The following is a 26,226-nucleotide window of genomic DNA, read 5'->3' on the forward strand; positions in this document are numbered from 1 at the left end:
AACCCCCCTCTCCAGTTTCAGCAAACACCTAATCAAAACCCCCTGAGGATGTCAAAAATACACGTCTGCTTATCTGCTGTGCTTTTCGTTGTTGTGAAAATAGATACTTAAGAAAACAGAAGACCAATTCACTGTAGGGCAATCGGTGTCAAAACATGACAAAAACTCAAAATAAAACAGCCTTTAAAAAATGTCTTCCGAGTAGCCATGTGAGACCTGCTTAGAATGTGCAAGACTCACACAGTCAATGAGAATGCCACCCCCATATTCCAACAAAATCCAAATTGTATAAGTTTTGACAACAAGCAGCTCAACCAATCAAATGCGAGTTTAGAACAGCGCCTTGGCATAAAATGACTCAAGCACCTTCCTCCCTGGAAAAAAGTGGATGGTACAAGTCATAACGTGTCCCTGTTCACGTGCTTTCTTGCGGTTATGAATGTAATGCTGGAGTGGATGTCAACAGGTAGGTAGTGTGTTCCCAACAATCTCCCTCTGCCTCCTAAGTAACAATCAAACCTAACACAAGCAACAATAACTGTCTAAAGCAGATGGGATAAGGCCTAACTCAAGAGAAGCCTCTAGTTTCACGGCTGGGTTTGTACCGCTACGTCACAGCTTACTTGATTAATCAGAATAAATACATAAATCAATGCCTCAAATACTTTGGGGTCATGTCAAAATGACCATAACTTTATTCCCAAACTTATTTTTAAGTTGAATGTTCTTTTGCATATTTTATACTGGAAAGAAAAGCAAAAGTATCATTCATTGGGTGAGGTTGTTTTGTTGAAGATCTAAACATTACTCTGGCATTTAAAAAATCCAAAACATTTTATGTTTGTATTCATCCACAGAATACATGTTTTAAAATATGGTTACATATGACCTTTTGCTAGACAAGTGGACATAGTTTCGAACAACCGACGTCTGGTTGGAACTTGCTGTCTAAATTTACTCACACACAACAATCTGGCATCTGACTGTGCCATGTACCCGTCCTCTGACAGGAAGGCGCGCAGGAAGGTATGGCGGGATGTTTACAGCAGAGCACGTGCTAATACCGTGACAGAATAAAAACATTAAAGCGTCTTCTATCGCTGCAATGCAACTGAGCATAGGAGGACGGTTGCAGTGCGCAGGAAAAACGGACTAGTTGCCATGATGACATTAAATACGCACGCGTGCAGGTGCACACGCTGAGCCAACCTGCTGCAAACACAAGACCAACAGGCAAATGAGAAAAGCAGATTTCCACAACTCAAGCGTCCCCTCGGTTGAGTCCAATCTGCATTTTACACTCCCTCTGGTTAACACAAGAGCCTGACATTTCTCATTCAGTACTGTGCATTTAAAGGTGATGGTAAAACAACATTTTAATACGTGCCAAATAAAACTCTGAACGTTTAAAAGACTTTGGCCCTATTCTCTCGGGGTTGTTTTGGGAAGAGTCCGAAAAAGAAGAAAGTACAGAACAAAACGTTAAGATGCGTCACTACTGCTCCTGCTAAGTATCTGCATTGGCAGTGCACATACATTGTCTTTATTTATTTATTTATGCGTTTTTATATAGCGCGGACTTTACCCGAAGGTGTCAGAGCGCTTCACAGTAGGAACATAACTGATACATGAGAACATTAAAAGTGAGCAAAATACAAAAGCAAACGTTACATTAAATGAAGCAAAAAAGACAATCGTGAGCCAACAAAATACACGAGGTAGCAAACGGTGCATTACAGGAGGAAAAAGTGACGTGTGCCGGTTACAAAGGCGTACAAAATAAACATAGAGGTATAATACTGCAATATAAGGAGGACACTCAAGCACAAGAACAAACGTTACGTAGGCACTGGTGGCACTTGGAATAAAATGTGATATAAAAACGGCCGTGCTCGTTGGCAATGCCAAGAACTAAGCGAAACACCGGGACACAACAGAAGGACACTTCTGGAGCAGAGTGAGGTGCTCAGTTGTCCAGACACCAGTCAGAAAGGGTAGATGTATATCCCCTGCTGCAGGAGCAGTTCACAGATCTGCCCAGCGAGGGGACACTAGTCTGACTCCCAAACAAAGAGACAGGTGGACCCTACAGACCCGGCAGCGCAGGGTGTTTCTCAAACAAGCACAGCGTCATACCACACTGAAAAAGAGGCCACTGGTGCGAATAAAGCGGGGCTTACCTGTTTGAATGAAGCTCCCCTCACATTCCACCTCCTAAACAAACCCTGCTCTTGCGGCGGTGAAAGCCTTCTGCCGGGTTTAAATGTCCAGTCCTCGGAAGCACCAGGAGAGACTCCAAGCTCCGCTGCACAGCGCTGTCCACAGGAAGCGCAAGCAATACTTTGTGTCCCGGGCCCTAGCGCGCACAACGAACTCCGTGACGTCACGGCCGGGGAATGCGCGGAATGTGCGGCGGCCGCTCGCTCGCTTTAGCCGCCTCCGGGACTTCGGTTTCAAAGAGGAAGAAGGGAGCTGTAAGGAGCCTGGCCACCACGCAGCTGGACTTTCAAACTCGGAGCTCGATCAGATGGGCAGTGTGCTTCAGTTTTATACCACTTTTTAACAAGCGCACGCCGCCGCATGCGTTCACAGCGCTTGTCGGCTGGCTCGTGCACAGGTCCTGTGCTAACGCGAGGGAAGCTGACACTGCGCCGTACGCGCTCATAGCGCTTGTCGGCGCGTGGCCAGCTCCTGACGCCTTTTTTTACACTCCACCCCAACAGGAATCGCCAGCGCTAGCTCGACCGAAACCAGTAAGCAGCTCCAGATTTCACCCCGGAGTTCCCTAGGAGACTAGAGGGAGTCTACTCTGGATGCATGGGGCTACAAAAAACGAGAAGCTACACTCAGGGATTGCACTTTGGACTTCCATTGCAGTCCTGAATAGGTAAGATCTAACTATCGTCAGGTAAGTACGGGGGAGGGGTGTGTGTGTGTGCGTGCGTGCGTGCGTGTGTGCGTGTGTGTGTGTGTGTGCGCGTGTGCGTGTGTGTGTGTGTGTGTGTGGGTGTGTTTGTGTGTGTGTGTGTGCTTCCGTGAGTGTGGCTGTGGGTGCGCACGTGATTGTGAGAGGCTGCCGCTGTGAATGTGGAGCAAGAGATGTGCACGGCTGGGGGGAGGGGGCGGCGCGTCCACGAGATGCACTCGGCGCTCGTGCCCAGGTCTGTCTCCGTTGAGAGCCAACTCAACTGCAATAGGCCTCGAGCGAGACCTAAAAAAGGAGCAGTAAGTCCAGCACTACACCTAGTGAACCACCAGTACTACAACACCCGCTCATAAAAAATAATTAGAGGTAGGGGCTTAAAAATATAAATAAATATAAATTGATGTTAAATAATATATACATAAATAGCACCTATGTACTATTTAATTATAAAATATGTTAATAACCTGTTTTGAATTAAAAAATAATGTAACAATACATTTTATTGAAAAATAATGGCATTCATTTTAAATTATTTTATACATCATCTTTATTCATCATTATTGTGCTTTAAATACATATTTTTTAGGGGGTATTTATTTTTTTAATTTAAAGTTCTGAAATATAGTTTTAATTCAATATACATTAATATATATTAACGTTTTAAATCAAGTTAGTGCTGTAGCATGCTTTAAAATTTGTTCTACATTTAAAGTACATATATACAATTTAATTTACATTAATATTTAAAATAACAATATTTTGCTTATTGTTTTCGAGTTTAGCACAGTTTCTGAAACTTTACCATAGCGAGCCTTCACAGTTGAGGCATAGATCTATGCATTTTAAAGCATAGGGAAACATATAAAGTTTACCTAACTTGAAAGTAAATATAAAAGTATTTTCATGTAAAATGTTAATGCAAAATTATTTTATATATTTAGTTTAATTTTACAAAATAGAAAAAAATGCAACAGCACTGTTAAATACATTTTGAAATAAAACTTTATTTAAAAGAAATATATTAAAATATTTTCCTGAAGTGTAAATTAAAAAAATTAATTCCCACCAATACGAAATTGCATTTTTAATATTCAATAACCATTATTAAATGTGATGTATATAATCAATTAAAATTAGTTTTATTTTAATCAAATATATTGCTACATCATTAGCTTTAATGCAAAATAGATGAAAATACTTATAATTAAATAACAACAAATTATGTTTGTATATATTTTTAATATTAATCTAGAGTTATTTATATTTGTAACTATTTTACATCATTTAATTTCACATTTTGTCTTATGGGGTTTTATTTTAAGATCCTTACTCCATTATTTTCTATGGGAGGGTGATGCACTATCAGTATTTAGCCATGTGTAGTGCTGGACTTACTATTGTTTTTTCCAGTAGTAACTTACGCTCTGAATACTGAAAAGTAGTACACTTAGTCAGAAACGCAAACTTACTCAAAAGTGTACGTTACCTTTGTAAAACAGGTCCTAGAAGTTCAATCTGCTTGTGAAATACATCGTAATAATTTTTGACGGGTCCAAGTTCATTTAGTTCATTGACTGCTCTTTTAGAATGAAAAATAATCTTGAACACAGTGAGTTCCACAACTTTCTCTTGGTACGCTAAATCTTTTAATGGGACTGCCACTAATGTTCTACAGTCTTCTTATAGGAAAACAAGATGATAAAGTAGCAAAGACAAGCCATAAACAATATATCGAATTACACTTGACATAAAACATGACAAGTTAAAATATTAATACATTTCTGCAGGCCATATTCTAACTCCTTTCAGGTAACTGTTTTTTTAGTCCTAGTGTGAAACAGGCAAGCACCACAAACAAATCGAGAATAGAGTGAAGCTGCCTCGCCTATTTGTGTTGGCAAAAGCAAAGTCTAACTTAATCTCTCACAGAGGGGGGAGAATACAATGAAAGACCCACCATTTCATGGATAGCTAGAGGGGCAATTTATATCTTGGTTGTATAGATACTCTATCCCAATGGCAACAGAGTATCTATGGTGCCAAGATAATAGTCTGCCTACCAAATTTACATGTTTAATCACTGTCTCCGCCATAATTAAACTCCTCCAACGGCCCTACACAGTAAGGGCCATCGGAGGTAGACCACTAATTCTGGCCACCTAATTTAGATGCTCAGATTTAGAGGTCAATTTTTACTACACTTTACTGCCAGGAAAACCCTGGCGGTAAGGGGCAGTGGAAGCTGCTAAAGGCTTCCTTCGTCATGAGAGAAGACTCCAATGGTGAGGGGAGCATTTTATTTTTTATTTTCAAAAAGAAAATCTTGCTTCGGGAAAATATATAAAAAACTGTTTGGTCATGGTGATGGAGCTCTGCAGCAAACTTTAAACAGCATTGACAGGAACCACTGTGATGGTGGTTCCTGCCAATGCTTTCGAAATGACCGCCAGCCTGGCGGTCATTTCTAAATTAGCTGTGCGGAGTAGTCTTGACCTGGCAGATGTTAAATCCTGGCAAGGCCAACAAAAACTACTCGATCCATCAACAATTAAATCGGGCCCCAAGTCACTTAAGGGAATCATGACTATTACGTTCACACAGTGCAGTTCTCAATATTGTCCTCTAGGAATACAGGCCTAATATTAAATATCCCAAATAAAGCAGCCTCATTGAAGATAGAAGAACATCACACAAAGAGGAAATCCCATCACAGATTTGATTTATGCTTGAAACAGTCTATAGCTTGAGTTCTGCATGCAGGTAGGACATTCTACTTGTATGTATGTGGGTATATAAATAGCATAAACATAACAAGGGGCAACAAACATTCAACAATGTTAGAACTTCAAAGTCTTTGTTCAGAGTGTGAGATAAATACCCAAATTAAAAAACGACCCAGAAAATGAGCCAGTATGTCCACCACCTCTGAGTTAGCAATAACAGTAACTCTGGGGTAGGGAATATCAAGCCCATTATGAGTTGGCCCTGGATGGCCTATTAAGAAATGAGGAATTACCAGGTGAACTCCCAGTGGAAATCAGTCTAATGCACTTGGTAATTTCTCAGTCTCTTCCCATGCGTTCACAGGGGTATTTTGGCTGTTTTTAGCAGTCGAAATCTCTGAGTGAAAGTAAAGAGCTCAGCTGTCTTCGTTCAGAACTCATAATCCCGATGGTGCAGGTAACTATCATGATAGCCAAATCGGAATTAAGAGGCAACTCATAATGAGGGACATAGTGTTCTTTGAAAAGGTGCGTCTTAAGTTCCTTCCTGACATGAGGAAGTGTCAGGGACAGTTACATGGAGGCTGTTCCAGGTTTTGAATTGACAGACGAAGAAGTTATATTACTTGTTTTTTCTTTTTACATTTCTTTATCTCCAGTATGACACTCTCCTGGCTTTGGGTGTCACGAGCCACCAAGATTGTTATCCTCCTATGCCAGATTTACAGGGTGTGGCTTTGTAGACAATGCAAATGGTCTTGAAGATGGGGCGGGGAAGTAAGGGAAAACAATGGAGTTCCATCAGGACAGCACACTACCTGCCACATCAGTTCCCCCAAAGCATGTAGCAAATAGATATAGCCCTCCTTAGTATTAATAATTAAAAGTAACCAAGTATTTGGCACCCAGGAACTTCTCATTCTAGACCACGCTTTTACAATGAGTGGTTTGTGAGTTACTTACTGATAGCTCTTCAGCTACATGTAAGTAGCTCTCCTGTGTGCAGCTCAGCTTACTAATGGAAATGCTTTTGCTCAGCTAATTAGTTTATGTATTCCAAAATTTGAAAGTGTGTGCTTTAGAGTAAAATGATGTAACAGGGAACAACGGTTCCTGTGGAGTATGTGCACAATACTTGATACTTAAAATGCTCAATAGCATATACTTGTGGGGATGGAATGTCAGATAAAGAATCAAGATCATACACACTATAGATTTTCAAAGGTACTTTTACTACGCTTTTACTCTTTGCATCATAAAAGTTGACAGTGTGCTCAGTGTCCCAAGTGAACTAGAACCTAGAGAAGGGGGAGTGACAGTTGGTGAAATAAAAAAAAGGTTTCAGTTTGTACAAAACGACCTCAGGTAAGTATACTTGGTGAATTAACAGTCCTCTAATACAATGATAAAGGCTGAGAGAGTGGTTGGTTTGTAATATGTGTCGACGGCGTTTCGACCCCAAGAGCAATTAAGGGGTCTTACCATGACCATATAATACTGAACACCTGAAATGAGAGCAATAGACTGTCAGTGTGAATGGTGCACACCAAAAAATGTATGGCTCAAGACAAGTGTAGGAAAAGCAAGGGTTACTCACAGAGGGGTCCAGCCGGGCGCCCAAAGTAAGGGGGAAGAGAGGACGGACAGTCCTATCAAGTATGGGTGTGGTGTCCCATTCAGTGGTTGCTACATCAAAGGTGTGTAAATTATCCATCCAGTGGGGCGATGTTAATCCATGTGAAAGGTTTTTCAACTGGCTGATAAGGCTGGATACCAGCATAATGATCTATAGAACCATAAATCATCCAAATGAGTATTGATACATGAGAATTATCCAGAATCAACAAGACGCAGCCGCCAAAGCCAGCCGGTCGGAGCAGGGAGAGGGTGAGACAATGTGCCCTTTTCCTCTGAAGCCGTCTTTGATGAATGTCAAACCCCCTTCTCTAGGTTCTAGTTCACTTGGGACACTGAGCACACAGTCTGTATGATTTTATTATGCAAAGAGAAAAAGCTTAGTAAAAGTACCTTTGAAAATCTATAGAGTGTATGATCTTGATTCTTCGTTTGACATTCCATCCCAACAAGTGTATGCTAATGAGCGTTTGAAGTATCGAGTATTGTGCACATAGTCCACAGGAACTATTGTTCCGTGTAACATATTAGATATTCTGGTTCCATGTGAGTAGGGTTACCCTTGTTTTTGATACATAAATCTAGAGTAAAATGAGTCAGTTTTCAGAACTTAAAAGCTTATATTTGGAGAAAAGTTTCTAAATATGTATTTAAATCTAAAATTTGAATGATAAATTGCGTTGTGTTAGGGAGACTTACTATTACTATTAACTTGGAACCAGTGGCATTGCAGCTATTGCTGTTATATATTACCTATGGTAGAGGCATTCCCACAGCTTTTTTTACACCACTGTTGGCAACATTGCCAAGTGGTCATTGCTATCAATCTTGCCACTAATGTAATATTGTCTGATGTGATCACTATGTCAACACAGATAATATTTGATACTAGCTCAAGGTGATTTTCATGAAATATAAGTATATCTTATTATAGAAAATGTTGGAGACTCTTGCTAGACATCCTTGTATACATGTTTCTTGCGAACTGGCACTCATCAGCAAGGGGCAGTCTGTTGGTTGGGGCTGCTTGGCAAGGCCCTTTGAGAAAAGTCCAAACCTGGACTGCGTCTTGGTACTCTCCACTCTCACACTTTGTAACCAGCGTGGTGAAATATTGACCTGTGGCGTCTGTTGCTCTCGAACTGGAGATCCCTCTGGAGTAATCTGCACAATCCTGGTTCCTGGGGAGGATAGCAGTATGACTGTGGATGCCGAATGTGCATCTTCTGCTGGTATACCAGAAGTCTGCTGTCTCTTTGTTGGTGGCGACAGGTGCGATGACAGAGGTCTCAATGTCAACCGTCTCGACACTGAACGCATTGGGGAATTGTTGACGTTGACTGTCTGCGTCTGGATGATGTTGAGGCTCTCGACGCTGAACGTTATGTCGTGACATCTGCGGACATTATGACGTTGACTGTCATTGAGGATCTACCTGGGTTGTCGACGTTAACTAGTGGCATGGACGTAAAAGTTTTCGAAGCCGACCCAAACTTGCTTTTTGACGTTGACGTGCGTATCGCCTACTGTGACGACAATCTTCAGTACCTGACGCCGAAGTAATCAGTCTCAACTAAGACTTTTTCTTTGTCAACGGGGCTGGCACTGAATTTCTTGACTGTGATTTCGCCCTCAATGTCTTCACAAGCTGCAGAGACCTGTCAGACATTGATAGTGACACCAACAGTGAGCACACTGGTATCCGGCTTGACGTTGACCTCCTCTCTGTCAACGGAGAAGCAGAGCGGTGTTCCCTCTTTTCCTTCCTGCCACTGTGGTCAGATCTTTTGTGAGAGGAGGGCTCTTTGAAAGGTTGTTGAGACCCTTCAAGGCCACTTGTAGATCCCACCTTCCCTCTCTCCTGTATGACATGCAGCTTGATTCTTTCTCTGTCGTGCAGAATCATTCTGGGAAATTGCTGGCAGTAGTAAAACTTGTCTGGTAGGTGAGAAGATGGCAAACAGAGTGTGGATCGTATTTTGGCATCTTTTTTCCAGCCGAAGGACATTTGTTAAATAAAGCTGCCATTTCCGACAAAAATATATGACAAAATAGTCTGAAAAACAGCTTAAAAGTACAGCTTGTACTTAAAAACTTCTAATGAATGAAGGTCAGAAAAACAACTTCTAGATACCAATTCTTGACAGAAAAATCAAAAACTGACAAGCTCAATTCTCCAGGATCCTCACAGGAGGAGCCGGAAAAAAGAACTGACCTGTCACCTGTAGGACGTGATGGGAGCATGGCCGTCTTGGAGGTCTTAAAGGCACGGCACCAGTTTATTTTGTTATGGTTTATCCATACAGCCTACAGGAGATCAATGCCTTCTCTTACTTTGCCTTTTCCTTTAGAAATAAAGGCTATGCTTTAAACGTGAAAGTGTGCATGTTCTATGTTACAGAAATGCCAAATAGATATATATTTATGCTAAATGAAAAATCCAATGCAATTTTGAAATTTTTTGTCTATTTGATGGTTTAGGCTGCATGTATATGTATGCTTATACACCTACATATGTATGTTTGAAGGTACTTTGTACTTTTAAGTTTTTAAACACATATATATATATATATATATAAATATATCTATGTATTTAGTATATACTCCAGGGTCCCTGTACGTGGGCGGGACTATTCAGTGCTTATGATGATTGATGAGTATCCCTGGAAGAGAATTTTCCAAAACTACTGTCAGTGTCTTAGTGATCTCAGAGTAAGACATTGGCTGAGATTTAGCCAAAATCAATTCTAGACAGAGCTTTTGATTGGACTTGGGAGAGGATGTGGCCTAACGGCCAGAGCTGCTGTCTTCTGAGCTGGGGTCCAGGTTCGAGTTGCAGTGTTGGCTCAACATCCTGTGATTTTGGGTAAAACACTTAATCTCCCCATGACTATGGACAGTGCCTGGATACCCTCATGGTTATAAGCAATGCTATATAAATCCGAGTATTTATTTTATTTATTTATTTGTCTCTAACCCGTGGCTTGTATCAGCCGAATCAGGACTTGCATGGCCTCTGGCAAGGAAGTGGAAACATGGCCGGATGCCGGTGACGAAAGCCTAAAGGGGTCAGTAGACGTGCCTTCCGAGCTCAAAGGTACTCTGGTAGGACCTGGAATCATCCAGAAGAGATGCAGCATTGCCCCTTGAAGGCTTCTTCCTGCGGTGGAGTTATGGATGGCCCAGTAAACTTTGGCACGCCAGCTGCAACTGACAAATGGCGTGGATTCGGGTCCTTTCACTGCTGATTGCGTGAACTCTTTCTGGTGTGTGCGCAATGATGGGAGGACTACTATCTAGACTTCTTATGTTTGCATTAAGACCTGATCTTGAATTTTGTCTAAAGTTACTGGAGGACCTGGAGCAGAACTAGGGCTTGAAGCAGGCCAGCGACAACCAGTCTTGCATTTTATGCTTGTCAACGTAAAGCTTCTCTTCTCGCTTTCTGAGGCTGTCAGATGGATCAGGGACCATTTCTCACATGACTTCAAATCATGCCTGGAGCTGAAATACCAAAGATAGATGCCATGTAGATCTCTGACCGACATCTGCTTCCTGCTGGTCTGGCTCAGCTTGAAGCTTTTAGTTTTAACGGAAGACATCCATAGCATACGGTCAGCAAAATAGTTTAGGAGATTGGTAAAACACGAACAAAAGTTTAAGAGCAGATCTCTGGATAAACGTCAAAGGGTGCAGAAAAAAAAGGAAGTGACATCAGCAGGCTGGGGTGGTGCCCGTTTATGGCTCCATGCCATCACTTTCAGGAGATGGTTCAAGATCGCTGAGATGTCAGAAGACACCATGGAAGAAATTGCTGAAAAGTTTCCAGATCAACTGACGCCTGGTGGAATCAAAAAAGTAGGGAAACTGAAGTTAGAAGTATCCAACAGAAAAATAACATATCCCGTGCAGTGCTGGCAGAACCCATTTTTGCATCTTTATTTAATCTGAATGAGCTCATTTCTTCCTACAGCTCTACAGGGTCAAAAGAGGTCTTTTCTACTTGTATCAGCGACGAGGGGAAACATTGAAACTCTCAGGCTCATAAATTTACCAGAAGCAACAAACCCATAAGAAAAAGATTAAAACCAATCACAGTAGCCCAGATAAAGAAGTCGAAAAATCTCAATTTTTAGTCAGTTGAAGAAACTTTAGAAAAAAATCATCGCAGTTCAGTGAAAACTCTACACACATGACGTGGTAGAAATCTGAACTATGGAGGCCGAGGGTTTTGAGTTCAGAGCAGCTCCACCGTACTGACTGAAGTTAGATCATTTCCAGTGAGATGGAATGGCAATTGAACAAACAAAATAGGCTGGTTCCTATATATACACTGCTATTGAAGGTGATTGGATGGTCCCACCACGGCAATGGGTAATGATTTAATCATGAAAAATCCAATGCTGGAGGAGAAAATATTTTGTGTTGTCTTCGTGACTTATAAGGTGTTTTAACTAAAAAAAATGGGACATTACATTACCATTTTAATTGTAAAACACTATTATGTTGCATAAATAGAACCTTTTGTGTTCCAAACTTCCTGCATTTGTAACACAGAATCGTAACTACGAATGGTGCTGCAGGTGCTGTGCTATCGGGGTCAAGAGGATTTTAGGGCTAGCTGAATACAGAATACTGCTGTATTTTACAACTCAACAAGCACTCTGGGGTCCATTTTGTATCACTTGTGTTAGGGGCAATAGAATTGTTACTAAACATTGGGACATCAACTCAGAGCTGGACACCCTTTTCAAGATATGCCATAAAGATACCTGGGTTGAGTTGCATCTTGGCAACACACAACATGTAATTAACTGATTTCTCATACATCATGACCCTAAACAGCTGTGCATTATTATAACTCCGTCGTTTAATTTCCTCATTGCAGATGCCAGTGGCGTTTGATACTGCTTGTTCCCATCATCTACAAAATGGTATGCTTACTTTGCTACACTTCATGTTTACATCAATGACATGGTATTACTTCAGGAAATACCAAATGCCTTTTGATGTTTTGAATGAAAAAAAGATACAAACCGTTCAACTTCCTATCGCCCCTAAACCGTCGTGATAACATTTAGACAATGATTAGCCAAACTTGAATGGCCATTATAAGTGGATATTTATACAGATAGTTGTATACGTTTAGGCACAACATTTAATTCATGGTTCCATGGTTTAATCATATTGCTTCAGCAGATTATGTCAACAGTGAAAGCACTAATGTGGTTAAAAGCTGATTACTCTAGCCATTTGTTCACAATAATTAAGGTTTTCCTAGGCACAGTGTGTTTGGCTGGGGATCTCCCCAGCTTGATTCACTGGCACGTTTCCCTTTCCTGGTTGGCTGACTGCATGTGTATCTGGTATCCTGATTTTTTGTTTTGGTCTTGATTAAGAATGTGCTTGGTGGCCTAGACCTGTCCCTAACTATGAGAAGTATTTTGCCTGTCCTGTGGCCTCAAGGAGCGCACCATGTATGAGCTTATTGTTGACAGTGGACTACTCTCCCTGTCATGGACTTAGAATATAGAGCCCTAGTGGCAGCATGCCTTGGTTAAAAGTATCAATAGAGTGACCATACCTTTTTATCTGGGTCACCATGATTGAGGTCTACCGGCCTGCTTGTGTGCCGTTTTGCTTCTTTGCCCTTGCCTAGCCCCTGACCCATGTCTGAACTGGGGTGGCGGAGTGAGCTAAAGAATGATGGTGGATTAAACCCAGATCAGTTGACTGGGGGTGAGTGCTTGCATTGTTCAACACTCCGTCCATCATCCCCTTTGGTATTGCTTTGTTCGCCCTAAGTCGGCAAGGTATGCCCAGACGTGGGTCCCTTGCTCACTTTGCCACTGGATTCGAACTAGCCTGGCTGAGGACGGCTGATTAGCCAGAAACCGGTCCCAGGATGCTTGTTTCCGGTCCAGGGAAGACATGGCTTGGCAGTTCGGGCTGGACTGTTCCCAAGAGGCACAGGGTCAGACTGATTTGCATACAGCCATGTCTGAACTGGGGTGGCGGAGTGAGCTAAAGAATGATGGTGGATTAAACCCAGATCAGTTGACTGGGGGTGAGTGCTTGCATTGTTCAACACTCCGTTCATCATTCCCTTTGGTATTGCTATGTTCGCCCTAAGCTGGCAGGGTATGCCCAGACGTGGGTCCCATGCTCACTTTGCCACTGGATTCAGGCTAGCCTGGCTGTGGACGGCTGATTAGCCAGAAACCGGTCCCGGGATGCTTGTTTCCGGCCAGGGAAGACATGGCTTGGCAGTTCGGTCTGGACTGTTCCCATGAGGCACAGGGTCAGACTGATTTGCATATGGCCATGTCTGAACTGGGGTGGCGGAGTGACTAAAAGGATGATGGTGGATTAAACCCAGATCAGTTGACTGGGGGTGAGTGCTTGCATTGTTCAACACTCCGTCCATCATCCCCTTTGGTATTGTTTTGTTTGCCCTAAATTGGCAGGGTATGCCCAGACGTGGGTCCTTTGCTCACTTTGCCACTGGATTCAAGCTAGCCTGGCTGAGGATGGCAGATTAGGCAGAAACGGGTCCCAGGATGCTTGTTTCCTGTCCAGTGAAGACATGGCTTGGCAGTTCGGGCTGGACTGTTCCCATAAGGCACAGGGTCAGACTGATTTGCATACAGCCATGTCTGAACTGGGGTGGCGGAGTGAGTTAAAGAATGATGGTGGATTAAACCCAGATCAGTTGACTGGGGGTGAGTGCTTGCATTGTTCAACACTCAATTCATCATTCCCTTTGGTATTGCTTTGTTAGCCCTAAGCTGGCAGGGTATGCCCAGACGTGGGTCCCATGCTCACTTTGCCACTGGATTCAAGCTAGCCTGGCTGAGGACGGCTGAATAGCCAGAACCCGGTCCCAGGATGCTTGTTTCCAGCCAGGGAAGACATGGCTTGGCAGTTCGGGCTGGACTGTTCCCATGAGGCACAGGGTCAGACTGATTTGCATATGGCCATGTCTGAACTGGGGTGGCGGAGTGAGCTAAAGGATGATGGTGGATTAAACCCAGATCAGTTGACTGGGGGTGAGTGCTTGCATTGTTCAACACTCCGTCCATCATCCCCTTTGGTATTGTTTTGTTTGCCCTACATTGGCAGGGTATGCCCAGACGTGGGTCCCTTACTCACTTTGCCACTGGATTCAAGCTAGCCTGGCTGAGGACGGGAGATTTGCCAGAAACCGGTCCCAGGATGCTTGTTTCCGGTCCAGGGAAGACATGGCTTGGCAGTTCGGGCTGGACTGTTCCCATGAGGCACAGGGTCAGACTGTTTTGCATATGGCCATGTCTGAACTGTGGTGGCGGAGTGAGCTAAAGAATGATGGTGGATTAAACCCAGATCAGTTGACTGGGTGTGAGTTCTTGCATTGTTCAACACTCCGTTCATCATCCCCTTTGGTATTGCTTTGTCCACCCTAAGTTGGCAGGGTAAGCCCAGACGTGGGTCCCTTGCTCACTTTGCCACTGGATTCAAGCTAGCCTGGATGAGGACGGCGGATTAGCCAGAAACCGGTCCCAGGATGCTTGTTTCCGGTCCAGAGAAGACATGGCTTGGCAGTTAGGGCTGGACTGTTCCCATGATGAGGCACAGGGTCAGACGGATTTGCATATGGCCATGTCTGAACTGGGGTGGCGGAGTGAGCTAAAGAATGATGGTGGATTAAACCTAGATCAGTTGACTGGGCGTGAGTGCTTGCATTGTTCAACACTCCGTCGATCATCCCCTTTTGGTATTGCTTAGCCCCTTGCGCCGACATCCAGAGTGCGTGTAAAGCGTGGTTGGTGTAGCAAGTAGAGGACATGCATGAGCCAGAGATTGGAGGCCAGTGGGATCCATTTTGGATACCCATGGCCTAGCAGAAGAGGGAGGTTGAGGACTGTGCTCCGAGACAGTAAAAGTGTATTACACATATTCCAGCAGATGGAGAGAGGAGATTCAGCCAATGAAGTCAAGGAAGAAGCAACAGGGCTCCTCTAGATATGCTATGAGGCCTTTTAGTTAGCCAGGAGCTGTTATTGGACTCCGAGCACTGCCATTTGGTGTATGGTAGGGTGAGGGGTAGGACTGGAGACTCTGTTGTGAAAAGTGAGGAAGTCTGTAGCTGAGGCCTTCCCTTTTGTCTTTACAAGAATACTCCTTCAGTTGGACTAATGGCAGCCAGGTGCAGAAACCTTAGCCCTCTTTGTCCCTCTGTTGTGGGTGATCCAGGATGAAGAAGCTCCACTGCTACTTGATTTATTGAAGCTCGCTCTAAACAAAGCCTGTAACTGTTGAGCGACCTAGGAAGGACACTTGAGAGAAGACCCATCTCAAACCAGTTCTTCAGTTTGAGACAGTAAATCCACATTGTCTGTCTGGACATTATGTATAAAAAATGGGACTCAAACCACCTCACTTTGTTTGCAGTTCTAATTTCTCTAATGAGAAGGACGTTACTGCTCTGCAGAGTAGTCAGAGGACCACCCAGAGCTAGTGTCTGCCTGACAGCCAGCCTCGCGGGAGTGAGGGATGTCACCTGCAATCTGGACTTCCTGCAGGATGAGTTGAGTTCCTGCCCTGAAGTGCCTAGAAGCCTGCCTAACGAGAGAGGGAAGACGTCTGCCTTACCCTGCAGGAGGAGAGACTGTCCTTGAAACAGCAAAGTTCAGCATGTGGACACTGAGGGAAAAACAACTGCATGAGAGAATAATCCAGGAGGACCCCCAGACCCTTATTCTGGTTACTACTGTGATGGCTGAAAGCTTGGGCAGTGCTGCAATTGCGTGGCTACTGAAGACCCAGTCAGCATCGGAACTGTGGCACAGAGCAAGGAGGCAGCCAAAAGGTCTCATGAGACTCCTCTACCTGTGAAGGGGAAAGACCCAACAGGCTAAGAGCATCTTGTGAGCTTTGGGGGATTGCGACTACACCTGAGCTGAATTCACGCTACTCTTGATTGCCCTTGGAGCAAAGAGGACTTAGTACCCAGGGAAGTCACAAAAGTGAATGGTGAGGCAGTGGGGTGGGTGTAGTACTTAAAGGCAATACCACACACAGAGACACTAATTAATTATATAAGTGTGTATCATTGAAAAAAAACATGTGATTAAAGTAATGTATTTATTACAAAGACAAGCACTGGGCTAGACACTCGCCCTATTGGGGGTCTGTTGGTTGATTGGTGAGTTCTGACCTTAAGCACCCCCATGCTATCTCCCTGAGAATCCTGACTGCTCACTATCCTGAGTGGCAAGTGTGGAATGAGTTGTACTTGGCCCAGTTGGCAGAGTCATAGTTGGACAGAACAGAAGCAAACGGCCTGTCCCATTCTATACACCCGCTCCAAACCGAGACGGGTATGACACTGTTTATTTGTACATATGGGACAGCAGTATGAAAATGGATACCTCCTTATGAGATACAGTGGGCAAAGGGTAAAGTACCCAGAAGTGTGTACAAGCTCTTTTGCCTAAATACAAACAATTAACTTACGGCTAGATGTATGAGGAGTTTGATTGTTTGCAAATTACCCAGAATCACTAATTGTGTTTAGAAATAGCTATTGAATCGGTATTTGGAAGTGGTGTATTTGGTCATCCCTTGCAAATACAAATTCAGTACCTGCTTTGAGCTGAAGCTGAAATTCAGTTGCAAAATATTGAAAAGATACCTGTAAACAATTCGCAAAAGGGAAGAGGTCTCATTCAGCTCCCTCCCTCTTTTTAACTGTAAAAATATTTGTTGAGAGCGGGCAATAATCCAGGGCAACACTGCCTACCCTCAAACAAGCTTTTCTGAAACATAAAACTTTTTTTAACATAGCAACATTTCCTTGAAGGAAATGGAGCTGCATTTAACAAAATAGTTACATGGTGGTCTGCTGACCCTAACAGACCATCATCCAGTGGCATAGCTCGGGGGATCGGTCCGCCCCGGGCGGCACTGTTTTTGAGAGTGGCAGAGGTGAGCAAGTCATGTCTGTCACTACCCCCGTCCCAGAACAAGGCGTCTGTCGGCCACTACCCCCGCATCCCCCACTTACCTGCACTGGGCGGCAGACTTAGGGTACGCCCCGGGTGTCAGTAGGTCTAGCTACGCAATTGCCATCAGCCCTGTGATGGCCACTAAATGGAATCAGTCAGAATTTGCAATTCACCTCATTAAAATTAACAAGGCAGGTCGACTGCAACCCGCTCTGGTTCCTTATTTTGCACATCGACCTATTGATACATAGATTGGTTTGCAAACTAATTCAGTTGTCGAACAACCTCTTTTGGTGAAAACATTTCAAGTACATCTTAGAGCTTTCTGCAAAAAGCGTTATATGATTTTCCACTACCTGGTAATTTTTATAAAGCAGATGCACAAAGTTGAATTAGGCTCTTTTGCAGTACGCTAATGAGAAAGTATACAATACTTCCAGAATTAAACATGTCTATGGTAAAACAGTGGAGTACATTTACCAATCCTATAGACTATTTACCCTGCGAGCAATGCACATGCCAATGGATGGCGATGGAAAACATGGGAAACAGCCATAACAAATGCATTCCTTACATCGCATGCCTTTACAACACGGTCGTTACAACTACTGCATAATTACAAATCAAACCATTACGTCGCACGTCGTTTCAACGACTTGCTGTAGCGGGCGCACTGGTGTTGGATTTAGAATCCAACACCTTCCCTGCTGTTGCACAAACTGGAGGCGGAATAGTAAACTATACTAATCCTAAGTCCAGCACGCCCCCTACAGCCAGTCGTTGAAATGACTTGCGATGTAATAGTTAGCATTGTAACAACCGCGTTGTAAAGGCATGTAATGTAACGCATGCAAAGTAAAAGTATATATTCGGAAAACAAACAGCAGAAAAACTCGTAGGTTTTTCCAGAGGGCAAATAACACTTTCTAAATCATAGAGAATGCAAAAAACCCTCTGAAAATCATATATTTACGCCCATGCCTGCTGGACATTATATTTTATGAATGGCACTATTTTGTCCTGAAATATATGGATGATGTTTGCTGCCCATGGACATAAAAAAGCTGATATTGCTAAATTTCAAATACAGACAACCATACTGCTTTTGTTTGAGATGCTTCTGGGGGAGATCAATCAAAATGGAAAAGGAATTTGATAGGGCACATCATGATGGCATGATGGAAGCAATTCAATTGGAACTAGCTTTCAAGAGCCCTCTGTCGTTCTGAGAAGAGACTGATGAGCAGGAAATCAATCTCAAAGGAGTCTGAAATAGTGAACTGCATGAGAGAATAATCCGGGAGGACCCCCAGACCCTTATTCTGGTTACTACTGTGATGGCTGAAAGCTTGGGCAGTGCTGCAATTGCGTGGCTACTGAAGACCCAGTCAGCGTCGGAACTGTGGCACAGTGCAAGGAGGCAGCCAAAAGGTCTCATGAGACTCCTCTACCTGTGAAGGGGAAAGACCCAACAGGCTAAGAGCATCTTGTGAGCTTTGGGGGATTGCGACTACACCTGAGCTGAATTCACGCTACTCTTGATTGCCCTTGGAGCAAAGAGGACTTAGTACCCAGGGAAGTCACAAAAGTGAATGGTGAGGCAGTGGGGTGGGTGTAGTAAGGCAATACCACACACAGAGACACTAATTAATTATATAAGTGTGTATAATTGAAAAAAAACATGTGATTAAAGTAATGTATTTATTACAAAGACAAGCACTGGGCTAGACACTCACCCTATTGGGGGTCTGTTGGTTGATTGGTGAGTTCTGACCTTAAGCACCCCCATGCTATCTCCCTGAGAATCCTGACTGCTCACTATCCTGAGTGGCAAGTGTGGAATGAGTTGTACTTGGCCCAGTTGGCAGAGTAATAGTTGGACAGAACAGAAGCAAACGGCCTGTCCCATTCTATACACCCGCTCCACACCGAGACGGGTATGACACTGTTTATTTGTACATATGGGACAGCAGTATGAAAATGGATACCTCCTTATGAGATACAGTGGGCAAAGGGTAAAGTACCCAGAAGTGTGTACGAGCTCTTTTGCCTAAATACAAACAATTAACTTACGGCTAGATGTATGAGGAGTTCGATTGTTTGCAAATTACCCAGAATCACTAATTGTGTTTAGAAATAGCTATTGAATCGATATTTGGAAGTGGTGTATTTGGTCATCCCTTGCAAATACAAATTCAGTACCTGCTTTGAGCTGAAGCTGAAATTCAGTTGCAAAATATTGAAAAGATACCTGTAAACAATTCGCAAAAGGGAAGAGGTCTCATTCCGCTCCCTCCCTCTTTTTGACTGTAAAAATATTTGTTGAGGGCGGGCAATAATCCAGGGCAACACTGCCTACCCTCAAACAAGCTTTTCTGAAACATAAAACTTTTTTTAACATAGCAACATTTTCTTGAAGGAAATGGAGCTGCGTTTAACAAAATAGTTACATGGTGGTCTGCTGACCCTAACAGACCATCATCCAGTGGCATAGCTCGGGGGATCGGTCCGCCCTGGGCGGCACTGTTTTTGAGAGTGGCAGAGGTGAGCAAGTCATGTCTGTCAACTACCCCCGTCCCAGAACAAGGCGTTTGTCGGCCACTACCCCCGCATCCCCCACTTACCTGCACTGGGCGGCAGACTTAGGGTACGCCCCGGGTGTCAGTAGGTCTAGCTATGCAATTGCCATCATCCCTGTGATGGCCACTAAATGGAATCAGTCAGAATTTGCAATTTACCTCATTAAAATTAACAAGGCAGGTCGACTGCAACCCACTCTGATTCCTTATTTTGCACATCGACCTATTGATACATAGATTGGTTTGCAAACTAATTCAGTTGTCGAACAACCTCTTTTGGTGAAAACATTTCAAGTACATCTTAGAGCTTTCTGCAAAAAGCGTTATATGATTTTCCACTACCTGGTAATTTTTATAAAGCAGATGCACAAAGTTGAATTAGGCTCTTTTGCAGTACGCTAACGAGAAAGTATACAATACTTCCAGAATTAAACATGTCTATGGTAAAACAGTGGAGTACATTTATCAATCCTATAGACTATTTACCCTGCGAGCAATGCACATGCCAATGGATGGCGATGGAAAACATGGGAAACAGCCATAACAAATGCATTCCTTACATCGCATGCCTTTACAACACGGTCGTTACAACTACTGCATAATTACAAATCAAACCATTACGTCGCACGTAGTTTCAACGACTTGCTGTAGCGGGCGCACTGGTGTTGGATTTAGAATCCAACACCTTCCCTGCTGTTGCACAAACTGGAGGCGGAATAGTAAATTTTACTATTCAAGCACGCCCCCTACAGCCAGTCGTTGAAATGACTTGCGATGTAATAGTTAGCATTGTAACAACCGCGTTGTAAAGGCATGTAATGTAACGCATGCAAAGTAAAAGTATATATTCGGAAAACATACACCAGAAAAACTCGTAGGTTTTTCCAGAGGGCAAATAACACTTTCTAAATCATAGAGAATGCAAAAAACCCTCTGAAAATCATATATTCACGCCCATGCCTGCTGGACATTATATTTTATGAATGGCACTCTTTTGTCCTGAAATATATGGATGATGTTTGCTGCCCATGGACATAAAAAAGCTGATATTGCTAAATTTCAAATACAGACAACCATACTGCTTTTGTTTGAGATGCTTCTGGGGGAGATCAATCAAAATGGAAAAGGAATTTGATAGGGCACATCATGATGGCATGATGGAAGCAATTCAATTGGAACTAGCCTTCAAGAGCCCTCTGTCGTTCTGAGAAGAGACTGATGAGCAGAAAATCAATCTCAAAGGAGTCTGAAATAGTGAAGAACATTGTACCTTGGTCTGCGTCTGTAGAGCTTGTAAAGCTGATCAACTTGATGAGTGGGAACATCTGAAAACTCCCTTTTAAAGCCTTTGTCTAGGAGCTAGAAAAACAATAAACATTTAAAAAATGCGCTATTTCTAATCCAAATTACACTGATATTAAGCAAAATAAGAGTGGTAACATCGATCAACTGTGCATTGAAAACAGAACAAAAAAACTCACCTTATCTTCTGAAACTAAGTAGTCGTAGTTCTCTCTGAAAGATTCAACTTGCTCGCGAAATGCCTCAAGTGTTTCTGAACTAATTGCCTTTAAGAGAAAAAACAATTAATTTTTTCTTCCTTTTGCATTCACGTTTCCAACAATTTCTTGTGAATTTGGATTTTGGCAAATTCTGCAATAAACATTTAAGCACAAACAAGTGGACAATGGGGATGACTATAATAGGATGATAAGGACAATTTCCTTTGTATATTCTTTTGATCTTGATTCAGCAAATAGATGGCCTAATCCTAATTACAGACCACTGAACAAAGGTAAAACTAGCATGAAACATAGAGATGACTAAATCTTACAGATCAAAGAAGGAACCTGGGCAATTTTAATACAGTGACTTTGATAGGCCTACTGGTAGGAGTGGCCAAATGTGCTTCTACCTTTAGATGTTGTGTGCACTTCTCTCAACAAGCTGCTGTTGATCCACCACAGTGGTACTGCGGAGTTACTCTGGGAACCAGGTGCTCTGTCGGGGTACAAGTAGGCTTATGGGACTTAATCAGATGCAGCTCTGCAGGTATAGTGATTATTGGTGCATCTTGCTGGGCTATATGCAAATAGAGAATGCAGAGTGCATGGAGCCTAAGGCTGTGAGGGTCTTCTGCAGATCAAATGCAGTTTGCCGAGTAAAGTGGCATGGAGTTGCTGCTCAAAGTTTTACAGAAGCACCTGTTACTATCTTGGGGAACCCACAGAACTCTCATATATTCCTCTAAGACCCCACCAGTACAGTTGATGCACTAAAAAGAGGCTAGGAAAATCAGCCTACCTTCAGGATCATACTCACAGCACCATTCAGTGCAATTTAGTGCCTGTGAGTGCCCAACGGTTGGGAAATTACTTGACTGCACCACTGATATGAGAGGGCGTAAATGGGAGTATAGGGAGGTGTGAAGTACAGGGCAGAGTACTGGATGCTGAAGAAGCGGGGGAAGAGAATGAGGATAACGGAAGAACAGGAGGAAGAAGGAAGAACTTATCTAGAGGGTCAGCAGGGAAATTAGGGTAACATAGTTAATGGCACTAACAGGTTCTGGGAATGTTCATAAGGGGCACCGATAAGGGCTAGTGCTAGCACGAGATACTGATTATACAAGACAAAAAGACTAGTTAGATCCTGTGAGAGCTTGGGTAAGCTTGAATGAGCACAGTCACATACAGAACATGCAAAAATAAGATTTCTTTCACTTTCCATTCTGTCTTCAGTGTTTTCTTTATTAGTATAAGTCTTAGTATTAATCAGTTCATTAACATCATACAGAAAAGAAAGGAGGAAATGGCCAGCTAACATGCGTTTTGCCTCTGTGGCGCACAGGCCCGAGGCTTCTTCTGTGTACATAGATACAAACAATTATGTAACCAAATCATACATTTAGAAACACCCACAATGAAGGGAGAGACATAACAGAAAATGACAAAACTGAAGATACTTTTTTTTTCACTTTAAATCAAAGGGAAAAAAATAAAACAACACATTTCTCATTGCTAACTGGTGTCAAAATGTGAAACAGGGCAAGGGCACACCGTGAGGAAGCCTAGTTAGTTATTATTCTTATTTTGGTTGTGTGGTGTTGGTGCAGGTTGTAGTAGAAAAAGAAGGAAGGTGTTTGATCAGGTATTACTCCTATTATGATAGGGAAATGTCTCTAGTTGTACATTAGTGAGCAAAAGACAGTGAGTTGAATTTGTCTGTCATCAATGGCATACAGCACAGCAAGGAGAGTTGGGGACCGCCTTCAATGCCGAAATAATAATGGGAAGGGTATCATGCAGGTAACATCCATCTGAAGTCTGGGAGAAGAGATACGGGGACGGACTGGTCAGTTAACTGAATCAATCAATATAAGCTTTATTCGGTTTTAAGGATAAAAACCATAAAAGCAGAAAAGATATAGAATAACAAATCCAATAAAATCCATCCTAAATACATACTAAATGAACAAGTTGCTTACCATCGCTAACGCTTTTTCTGGTGGATACCGTTTCTGCCTGTGGTGTCCTCACCTTCTGAATTATCCCAACTTTTCTCCTCAGCTCCCCCACATCGACGAGGACTTCACAATGGAACGGCTCCACCTGCGACTCAGCGTGACGTCATTGGAGTCATAAGAAGCCCTTGTTGGCGTGCTGGCGCCAGTTCCACCCATTTTCATGGAAATTCTTCATCATAGGCTTTTCCTAGTCCCAAGTATCACAAGATTCTAACAATAAATCACATAAAATACACATTAACTATTTTTCTGTATAAGCAGTGGGTGGGTCAGTGAGGAATCCACAGGTAGATACTGTAACCACCAGAAAAAGCATTACTGAAGGTAAGTAACTTGTTCTTCTGATGGATACATCTGCCTGTGGATTCCTCACCTTCTGATTTGAATCCCCAAGCAGTCAGGCTCACTGGGGAACGTGCCTGCCTGCCTATGCAAAAAAACATACAGCACGGAACGAGCAAAATGGCCATCCCGCTTTACCTCTGAATCCAAAAGTGTGGAGGTAGTCTACTGTCATAAAATAGGCCACAAGGCAAGAGAGTGTAGACTGGCTGAGGAGGGCTGAAAGCCCGAAACTGGACCTAGGATGCTTGTTTCCAGTCCAGAGAGGACCTGGCCTGGCAGTTCGGGCTGGACTGGATTTGCATATGGCTGGGTCCAAACTGGAATGGCATAGTGAGCAAAAAAACGATGGATTTAGGCCCAGATCTCTGTACTGGAGTGAATGTATGACATTGTTCTGCATTCTGTCCATCAATTGTTCTTTTTGCATTTGTCACCCCGAGTGGGATGGGTATGGCCAGACGTGGGTCCTGTGCTCTCCATGCCTCTGGAGTCAAGCTAATCTGGCTGATGAGGTCTGAAAGCCCGAAACGGTCCTAGGATGCTTGTTTCCAGTCCTGGAAGGACCTGGCCGGGCAGTTCGGGTTGGACTGTTCCCATTGGGCGCAGGGTCAAGACTGGTTTGCATATGGCTGGGTCTAAACTGGAATGGCATGGTGAGCAAAAAAACAATGGGTTTAGGCCCAAATCTCTGTACTAGGGTGAATGTATGACATTGTTCTGCATTCTGTCCATCAATTGTTCTTTTTGCATTCAATTTTCAACTTAACAAAAGAAGTAGACCCAAATATCACCCTCTGCTTGATACAAGTAACAGTTTAACCAAAATCATAACAGACAGATGCAAGATACGTGAAGCACTAGAAGATATGGGGAGAAGAGGACAGGTTTTAGGAAGTTATAATAAAAGACATGACTTCCTGAAAGACTATATGATACAGCTGGGAAAGCTAGCAGTATACGATTGCGATCTTAGATATCAAGTCAAGTCAGTCAAGTCAGAGATTCTTATATAGCGCGCATATCACCACTAGGTCTCATGGCGCTTGCAGAGATTCCAGAGCCTAGAGGACAAATCCGATTTACGATTATTTCTGGTCAAACAGCCATGTTTTCAATTCTTTGCGGAAACGCTGGTGGTCCACCATAGAAAGAAGGTGAAGCGGCAGCTTGTTCCAGAGATGGGGGGCAAGAAAGGAAAACGATTGACCCCCGTTGTGTGTGGTGCAGACGCAAAATGGGGTGAGAATAGATTTTGAACTGGATCTTAGTGTTCTTTTTAGTTGATATCTTTTAAGTTTTTTCCACTAAATAACAAGGCCCAGTACCATAGATACTTTTATGAGATGCTTGTTTCCGGTCCAGGGAAGACATGGCTTGACAGTTCGGGCTGGACTGTTCCCATGAGGCACAGGGTCAGACTGATTTGCATATGGCCATGTCTGAACTGGGGTGGTGGAGTGAGCTAAAGAAGGATGATGGATTAAACCCAGATCAGATGACTGGGGTGAGTGTTTGATTAGCTCAAGCGCTCCATCCATCATCCCCTTTGAAATCACTTTGTTCGCCCTAAGTTGGCAGGGTATGCCCAGACGTAGGTCCCTTGCTCACTTTGCCACTGGATTCTAGATAGCCTGGCTGATGAGGGTTATGAACCCGAAATAGGTCCCAGGATGCTTGTTTCTAGTCCAGGGAAGACATGGCTTGGCAGTTCGGGTTGGACTGTTCCCATGAGGCACAGGATCAGACTGATTTGCATATGGCCATGTCTGAACTGGGGTGGTGGAGTGAGCTAAAGAATGATGATGGATTAAACCCATATGAGTTGACTGGGGGTGAGTGTTTGATTTGCTCAAGCGCTCCGTCCATCATCCCCTTTGGTATCACTTTTATGAGTTAGGCACAGGATTTTGAAGTGACCTCTTTTCCTAACTGGAAGCCAATGGAGGGACCTCAGACTTGGGACTGAAGGAGATCTTGGTGGTAGGTTTAAGATCAGTCAGGCCTCAGTATTCTGCAAAACTTGCAATTTAGAAAACAGGTCTTCATTTAGGGAGGCTAGTAAGGTATTCCTGTAATCCAAACAGCTTACAACTAGGCCCTGGACGAAAGGCTTACTGGCTTCAATAGGTAGCCATTTAAAGATTTTGCATAGCTTCCTCAAAATCCCGTAACAAGTGCCCAGCACAAGATTGACATGATTTTTCATGGATAACTTGTTGTCAATCGTTATTCCTAGTTTGCAGACTACTTGTTATGGGGACGAGCATTGGCCCAGTGCCTTGGACCACCAGCTGCTAGACCAATACTCTTCGGCCCTGCCAAACAGAATGATCTCGGTTTTACTGCTGTTCAGCTGCAATTTTTTATCACCCATCCAGTTGTTAACGTGGGTCAGACAGTTTTTAAATTGGATCATTGTGTCAGTAGGGTCAGGAACAAAAGAGATCAGCAGTTGGGTGTCATTGGCATATGACACGACCTCAAACCCATAAGCCCTGATTATCCT

The 26,226-nt window shown here is 43.2% G+C and overlaps 1 protein-coding gene across 1 annotated transcript in view; it reads right to left on the reverse strand.

Moving 5' to 3' along the window:
* CFAP43 (cilia and flagella associated protein 43) overlaps nucleotides 1-26,226 on the reverse strand; it is a 753,224-nt gene that overhangs the window by 82,086 nt on the left and 644,912 nt on the right. Inside the window, exons 30-31 of the mRNA XM_078643733.1 lie at nucleotides 21,331-21,417; nucleotides 21,120-21,208 (exon numbers count right to left, since the gene is read on the reverse strand). Of these exons, the coding sequence (XP_078499859.1) occupies nucleotides 21,120-21,208; nucleotides 21,331-21,417 (176 nt within the window). The remainder of the gene's footprint in view (nucleotides 1-21,119; nucleotides 21,209-21,330; nucleotides 21,418-26,226) is intronic.

Source organism: Lissotriton helveticus, chromosome 5_1 (genome assembly GCF_964261635.1).
Source record: "Lissotriton helveticus chromosome 5_1, aLisHel1.1, whole genome shotgun sequence".
NCBI classification, from domain to species: Eukaryota; Metazoa; Chordata; class Amphibia; order Caudata; family Salamandridae; genus Lissotriton; species Lissotriton helveticus.